Genomic DNA, 7,753 nt, shown 5'->3' with positions numbered 1-7,753 from the left:
GGAAGCGAGTCAACCCTCCACGGCAACTTCGCAATCCAATACTTGAAGCAAACGGTACTGCAATATCTCAGTGCATAGTTAGGAGTCCGTCAGACCTGACCCGCTCCTAAAAACTTCAGCATGTGGCTCAGATTGCAGGGGGGAGGGCAGGGAGCTGAGGGGTAGAATGTAGAAATCAGGAAGCTGGTCTTTTCCGCCATTCAAATAGAGCATGATGGCACCTCGACTCCATCGCTCTCAACACCCTTACATCACAGACATCTATCTCACCCAAGCTTTTGTGAGAGAGTTCCAAGATTTCACTAACTTCACCATACTTTGCTGCTGCATAGCCCGGCTGGATTATTCCCGCCCTGTTCTCGATTCTCCCATGTATGTTCCTCCATGATGGGCAGACACCACTTCTAATCTTGGGGGTTTCTCAGCAGCTCTGTTTGGAGTTTTCAATATTGTGAATAAATCTGACCTCTTGTGTCTTTCCGGAATTCCTTCAACCCTTCAGGGGTCCTGGCCACAAAGATTTGAATTCCCTTCGTAGCTTCTACACCTCTCTTTCTTTTTTTAAAATAAATTTAGAGTGCCCAATTCATTTTTTCCAATTAAGGGGCAATTTAGCCTGGCCAATCCACCTACCCTGCACATCTTTTGGGTTGTGGGGGTGAGACCCACGCAGACATGGGTAGAATGTGCAAACTCCACACGGACAGTGACCCAGAGCCAGGGTCGAACCTGGGACCTCGGCGCCGTGAGACAGCAGTGCTAACCCACTGCGCCCACCGTGCTGCCCTACCTCTCTTTCTTTTAAGGGCGCTATATAAATGCAAGATGTAGAAGAGATGATTTGGGACAATGAGGCCAAAACTAGGGGTCTCAAATGAAAGAGAGCCTTCAATGAACCCAGTAAGAGACTCGGGAGAGTTGTCATTCACGGCAAGAATGTGAAATTCACGACCACGAGGAAGGAGGTCTGAAATTAACAGTATCGAAGGATGCATTTAATGGGGAGCAAGATAAGCACTTGAGGGAGAAGTGAAATCGAGGGTTAGGTGGATTGGCCATGCTAAATTGCCCGTAGTGTCCTTATAAAAGTAAGGTTAAGGGGGGGGGGGGTTGTTGGGTTACGGGTATAGGGTGGATACGTGGGTTTGAGTAGGGTGATCATGGCTCGGCACGACATTGAGGGCTGAAGGGCCTGTTCTGTGCTGTACTGTTCTATGTTCTAAATAAATCAGGGAGGGTAATAAACAGGAGGGTCAGAAAGAAAGCCCCACTCTAGTGTGAGCTGAATGTTGTTACTAGGGAGCTCTGGGCACTGGTGGAGTCAGTGGGATGGATAAAGCATCGACAGTGTTAAAAAGGCGGCTCCTGGAGGGTTTATTTTAGTGTCGCCCGGGCAGAGTTGGCTGAAAACTTGATCTTGATCCCGAGGAGGAGCTGGCTGCAAAACGATATAGTGTTTAATATTGCAAAAACACACACACACACACACATGCAGACACTGGAGTTCCTGCTCCCACCCCTACAGCCAGTCTTGCTGCTGGAAGGCAGGCAGAGGGATCCAGGCTGAGTTATTCTGAAGCAGCAGCCACAACATGGGAAAGGGGCTGCCTCACTTCTGATTGAACGGAGGAAGGAGAGGCTCCCTCCCTCCCTACCCCCCTCCGACACCATGGAGAAGTCCCTGTGCAACTACGAGAAGAGCTACGATGTGAGCAGGCAGGGTCACCACGAGTGTTGCGAGAGGGTGGTGATCAATGTGTCGGGGCTGCGCTTCGAGACTCAGGTCAAGACCCTCCGCCAGTTCCCGGACACTCTGCTGGGGGACCCCCAGAGGAGGATCCGCTACTTCGACCCCCTGAGGAACGAGTACTTCTTCGACCGCAACCGCCCCAGTTTCGACGCGATCCTGTACTACTACCAGTCGGGGGGTCGCTTAAAGAGACCCCACAGTGTCTCCCTGGAGGTCTTCACCGAGGAGCTCAGGTTCTACGAGCTGGGGGACGAGGCGATGACCCGTTTCCGCGAGGATGAGGGTTTCGTGAAGGAGGAGGAGAGACCCCTGCCCAACAATGAGTTCCAGAGGCAACTCTGGCTCCTCTTCGAGTACCCTGAGAGCTCCTCCCCAGCCAAGGTGGTCGCTATCATTTCAGTACTGGTCATTCTCATCTCCATCGTGGTCTTCTGCCTGGAGACCCTGCCCGAATTCCGGGACGAGCAGGACCCTACCTTGCCCATCCACCCCCACCGGGGCAACAGCACCCACCTGGAGGAGGTAGGCAACCCCTTCCACGACCCCTTCTTCGTGGTGGAGACCATGTGCATTTGCTGGTTCTCCTTTGAACTCTTCCTGAGGTTCATCGTCTGCCCCAGCAAGCCCGGCTTCTTCAAGAACATCATGAACCTCATCGACTTTGTGGCCATCATCCCTTACTTTGTGGCCCTGGGCACCGAGTTTGCCCGGCAGCGTGGGGTGGCCCAACCGGCGATGTCCCTCGCCATCCTCAGGGTCATCCGTCTCGTCAGGGTCTTCCGAATCTTCAAGCTCTCCAGGCACTCCAAGGGTCTGCAGATCCTGGGGCAGACTCTGAAAGCCAGCATGAGGGAGTTGGGCCTGCTCATCTTCTTTCTCTTCATCGGGGTAATCCTCTTCTCCAGTGCCGTCTACTTCGCCGAATCGGAAGACAAAACCACCATCTTCACCAGCATCCCCGAATCCTTTTGGTGGGCCGTCGTCACGATGACCACAGTGGGCTATGGAGACATGTACCCCAGTACTCTCGGAGGCAAGATCGTGGGGTCCCTTTGCGCCATTGCTGGCGTGCTCACTATCTCCTTACCCGTGCCCGTGATTGTCTCCAATTTCAGCTACTTCTATCACAGGGAGATCGAAAGTGAGGATCAAACGCAGTATTCCCACGTGACGACATGCCCTTACCTGCCCCCAAGTCCCAAAACACAGTCAGTAACTGGGAAAAGCATCGAGCTGGAAGATGATCTCATCGACAATTTCTGCACCCCTCTCCAAAATGAGATGTTGGATGGTTTTTGCCCCACTGACGGTGGACATCTGGAATCTACCAGCTCGCCGAACAGGAAAGCCTTGGTCACACAAGTTTGACTTGATTCCCACCCCCTTTTGAAGCTGCTTTATACATGAATGCAAAAAAAAAAACAATCAATTGCATCACTTAAAACGCTACTTAACTCTGGGGTCAATCGGTTTACCTCCAGCATTTGGGACGGGGTGCGAGGGTTGGAAGAAGCGGAGGGGGTCGATTGATCCTGCAGCCGGACAACCGTAACTCATGCTTAAAGAGAGATAAACAAGCTTGTAAAAATTCACAACAGAAAGTCTGAATTGTTGACTTGTGTTTTGGGAAGGTTTTGAATGGGGGGGGGGGTGTTGTTCTGGGGGAGAGTGAGCTGTCGGAATCAGTAATTCTCTATAAGGTAGGAAGGCTGGGTTAAGACTGACTGCTGGCTGCTGCAACCTCTGATTGTAAAAGGAAATTGGCAATTTGCTCCTCCTGATGGACTGTCCTATTTATTATTATTTTTTAAAGCGTGCAAAATGCATGAGTATTTGCTGATATTTATTTATCCAGAATAAAAAAAGAAGGACTTGGCAGGTTGTTGGCAGTAGTGCTTCTAACATCTAACTTACGGTGAATGTAGAAACCTTCAACGAATTGAATGTGTGCGGTGGGTGGCTCAGTGGGTTAGCCCTGCTGCCTCACGGCGCTGAGGACCCGGCGGTTTAATCCCGGCTCTGGGTCACTGTCCGTGTGGAGTTTGCACATTCTCCCCGTGTCTGCGTGGGTCTCGTCCCCACAACCCAAAGATGTGCAGGGTAGGTGGATTGGCCACACTAAATTGCCCCTTAAGTGGAAAAAATGACTTGGGTAATCTAAATTTCTAAAAAAAAGAAGAATTGAATGTGTGGGTTCTGTAATGATAAAGGCCCCCCCCCCCCACCATCCCGGTATTGGTCAGCGAGCCAAAGTCATGTTTTTAACATAGAACATAGAACATTACAGCGCAGTACGGGCCCTTCGGCCCTCGATGTTGCGCCGACCCGTGAAACCATCTGAAGCCTATCTGACCTACACTATAGAACATAGAACATTACAACATGATTATAGGTAGATTGAAGCTCGAGGTCCAATCTGTTTGAAATAACAGTGTTTTGGTGGACAACTGCCCAGGGCCGTGATTTACCTTTGAGCCCATAGGTTTTGGGGTCAAGTTTCAGTCCAGAGGCTTGAGACCAGCACCCAGTCTTACACACCAGTGCCGGACTGATGGAGTGCTGATCTTTCGGACGTACTGCTTTCAGATGGCATGTTAAACGCCGAGACGCCCTCTGCCCCACCGTGAGGCTTTGAAAGGTCCCGTGGCGCTTTTCGAGGGGAAAAAACGCAGGGGAGTTCACTCCGGTGTCCTGGTCAATATCTAATCCCTCAACCAACATCAACAAAACAGATTATCTGATCGTTATCACAGAGCTGTTCGGGGGAGCTTGCTGTGCTCAAAGTTGGCTGCGGTGCTTCCTCTATTACAATATTGACAACCGTTAAAAGCTACTTTATCAGCTGCAATGCACTTTGGGATATCCTGGCAGCAGTGAAAGTTGCCATAAAAATACAAACTTTTGCTTTCTTTGTAACCTTCCTTGACACGAGGGCTAGGCAGAGGTGAAGAGATACGTTTTGTTCTATTCGCTGAACCCACTGGATGAGGGCTTTATCTGGGGGAGTGGGGGTGGGGGGAGGTGGTGCTGGTGAGTGAATATTTCGTCCTTGTCCCCCGCCCCTCTTTCCTTCTGGTAGAGGAACGAAAGATCCCCCACTGGAGGACATTCTATCAGTCCATCTCACCCGCACAATCCTGTTTAGGTGTTTAGCTCACAGGGCTAAATCGCTGGCTTTGAAAGCAGACCAAGGTAGGCCAGCAGCACGGTTTGATTCCTGTAACAGCCTCCACAAACAGGTACCAGAATGTGGCGACTAGGGGCTTTTCACAGTAACTTCATTTGAAGCCTACTCGTGACAATAAGCGATTTTCATTTTCAAAACCCAATGATTGCCCCGTGCGATTTTTCAAGTAGTTGTTCTCCAAAGAGAACTGTTTTAAATCAGGTAAATGGGGACGGGGAGGAGCCAAACTATCTCCATTGAACCCGAGTTGGTAACTGGAGGTTTTGAATTTAAGATTCAGAAAGTGCGGTGAGGAGGAATTATTTTATGCAGAGGGTTGCGGGTTTTGGCTATGTGGAAGTGTGGATAGGCTGAGGTTTGTTTCCGTGGGAACAGAGGAAGCTGAGGGAAGTTTCGAGGTGTACCAAATTAGGCAGGACATGAATGGAGCGAATTGCATCAGCAGAGAGGTCAATAACCTGGGGGGAGGGGGGTTATAGGTTTAAAGCAATTGGCTGAAAGAGCCCTGCTGCCTCACAACTCCAGGGATGCGGGTTCAATCCCAGTGGTCCCCTGCACATCCCCCAGGTTTCTTCCAGGTGCTCCAGTTACCTCCCACGGTCCAAAGATGTGAAGGTTAGGGGGATTGGGCGTGCTAAATTTCCCCTTAGTGTCCAAAAGGTTAGGTGGAGTTACTGAGTTAGGGGGATAGGGTGGAGACATGGGCTCGGCATGGAGTGCTCTCTCCACGGCCCGTGCGGACTCGATGGGCTGAGTGGCCTCCTTCTCCACTGCAAATTCTACGATTAGAGGGGAGTTTTTTTTTGGTATAAATTTAAAGTACCCAATTATTTTTTTTCCAATTAAGGGGCAATTTAGATTGATAGATTCTTGTGAGCCAAATATATTATGGATATGGGACAAAGGTGAGTTTAAGGTGTTGAGGTTGTGGATCAGCTATGATCTCATGAAATGGCAGAATTGGTTCAAGGGTCTATTCCTGAAACAGAGCCACATAGGGATATTTTAGGAATAAAAACAGAACATGTTGGAAAAACTCAGAAGGATTGACAGCATCTGTGGAGAGAGAAACAGTTAATGTTTTGGGTCTATATGATTCTTCTTCAACAAGATGTGCAGGGGCCACAACCTTGGTCAAATAAATAGTTGTTCAGGAGAAGAGAGGAAAAGGTCGAAAGATGGAGTGGTTTACGGAGGGAATTCCATAGTTTTATGCCCAGAGAAATCATTTAATAATCTTTATTGTCAGAGGTAGGCTTACATTAACACTGCAATGAGGTGACTGTGAAAATCCCCTAGTCGCCACATTCCGGCGCCTGTTCGGGTACACAGAGGGAGAATTCAGAATGTCCAATTCACCCAACAGCACATCTTTCGGGACTTGTGGGAGGAAACCGGAGCACCCGGAGGTAGCCCACGCAGACACGGGGAGAAGGTGCAGACTCCGCACAGACAGTGACCCAAGCCGGGAATCGAACCTGGGACCCTGGCGCTGTGAAGCCGCAGTGCTAACTACTGTGCTACTGTGCCGTTCAGATAGTCGGAGGCATAGCCACCAATGATAGAAGTTGGGGGTTGCACAAGAGGCCAGAATCAAAGGAGCATAGAAATCCCAGAGGGTTGGAGGTGTGGTGGAAGCTACCGAGATAGGGAGCAGGGGAAGGGCCATGGACGTACTTGAGCACAAGGATTTCAATGGCGTGAATGCATTTATCGTGGAGGGTGCCACTGTGCTGTCAAAGATATCCCATAAATAAAATGGACCAGACTCCAGTGCTATAAGAAGCTTCTTGGGACCTATCAACCCATACCAACCAGTAATGTAACTGCTAGTATTAGAGATGGTTCTGGAAGCTGAATTGAAATACAATACATCGTTTGGAAATTCTTTTATTTACAATGCAAGATTGGAGTTGAATCATTGATCAACTTGGCCTTTGTATATTATATATGGGAAGGTCAAAAATACATTTATTTCAAATTAAAAGAAAGGTGAAATAATATATCTTCTTTCAGGACCTCAGACTGTCCTAGTGAGCTTTATTGCCAATAGAATACGTTCTAAGTCTCTCTTGTAGTCTAAGAAAAGGAGCAGCGAATTAGTTCACAGCAAGTTCTGCAAGCAGTAATGTGATAAAGGCCCAATAGCCTGCTTTGAGTGACGTTTGAGGGATAAATATTGGTCAGGTCACTGGGAACAATGCCTTTGCATCAATGACTATCACAATCAGATATTTTGAACTTCGCTTCTGAACCATTAGTCAGAAGAAGTTTTATTTAAACTGCGCAGTTCTCTGGTCAGATTGCAACTCGAGTGTTATGGTCAATCTTGAGGACCAAGCCACGGAGACAGAGTTTTAGGTGCTGAGAAATTGTAGACAGGAGAGCCACAAGGTTGTTCCCTAAACCAAAGAATTAAATTATTTTTTCTTTCACAGGATGTGGGTGTCATTGGCTAGGCCAGCATTTATTGTCCATCCCTAATTGCCCTTGAGAAGGTGGTGGTGAGATGCCTTCTTGAGCCGCTGCAGTTCATCTGGTGTAGGTACACCCACAGTGCTGCTAGGGAGGGAGTGCCAGGATTTTGACGCAGCAACAGCGAAGGAATGGCCGATTTATTTCCAAGTCAGGGTGCAGACTCCGCACAGCTAGTGACCCAGCCGCGAATTGAACCTGGTACCCTGGAGCTGTGAAGCAACTGTGCTAACCACTATGCTACCGTGCTGCCCTTGTCCTTCTAAGTGGCAGAGATTGTGGATTTGGAAGGTGCTGTCGAAGGAGCCTTGGTGAGCCTCTGCAGTGCGTCTTGCAGACGA

General features: G+C 49.1%; 1 protein-coding gene across 1 annotated transcript; it reads left to right on the top strand.

The window, feature by feature from the left end:
* Positions 1-1,424: 1,424 nt before the first annotated feature.
* On the top strand, positions 1,425-3,632 carry LOC119956334 (potassium voltage-gated channel subfamily A member 2-like). The gene has a single exon (XM_038783478.1). The coding sequence runs from the start codon at positions 1,670-1,672 to the stop codon at positions 3,116-3,118; it is 1,449 nt and encodes a 482-aa protein (XP_038639406.1). The 5' UTR covers positions 1,425-1,669; the 3' UTR covers positions 3,119-3,632.
* The last annotated feature ends 4,121 nt before the right edge of the window (positions 3,633-7,753 follow it).

This window comes from Scyliorhinus canicula, chromosome 23 (genome assembly GCF_902713615.1).
Source record: "Scyliorhinus canicula chromosome 23, sScyCan1.1, whole genome shotgun sequence".
NCBI classification, from domain to species: Eukaryota; Metazoa; Chordata; class Chondrichthyes; order Carcharhiniformes; family Scyliorhinidae; genus Scyliorhinus; species Scyliorhinus canicula.
The sequence above is the reverse complement of the archived record's forward strand: the minus strand, read 5'-3'. Positions and strand labels throughout refer to the sequence as shown.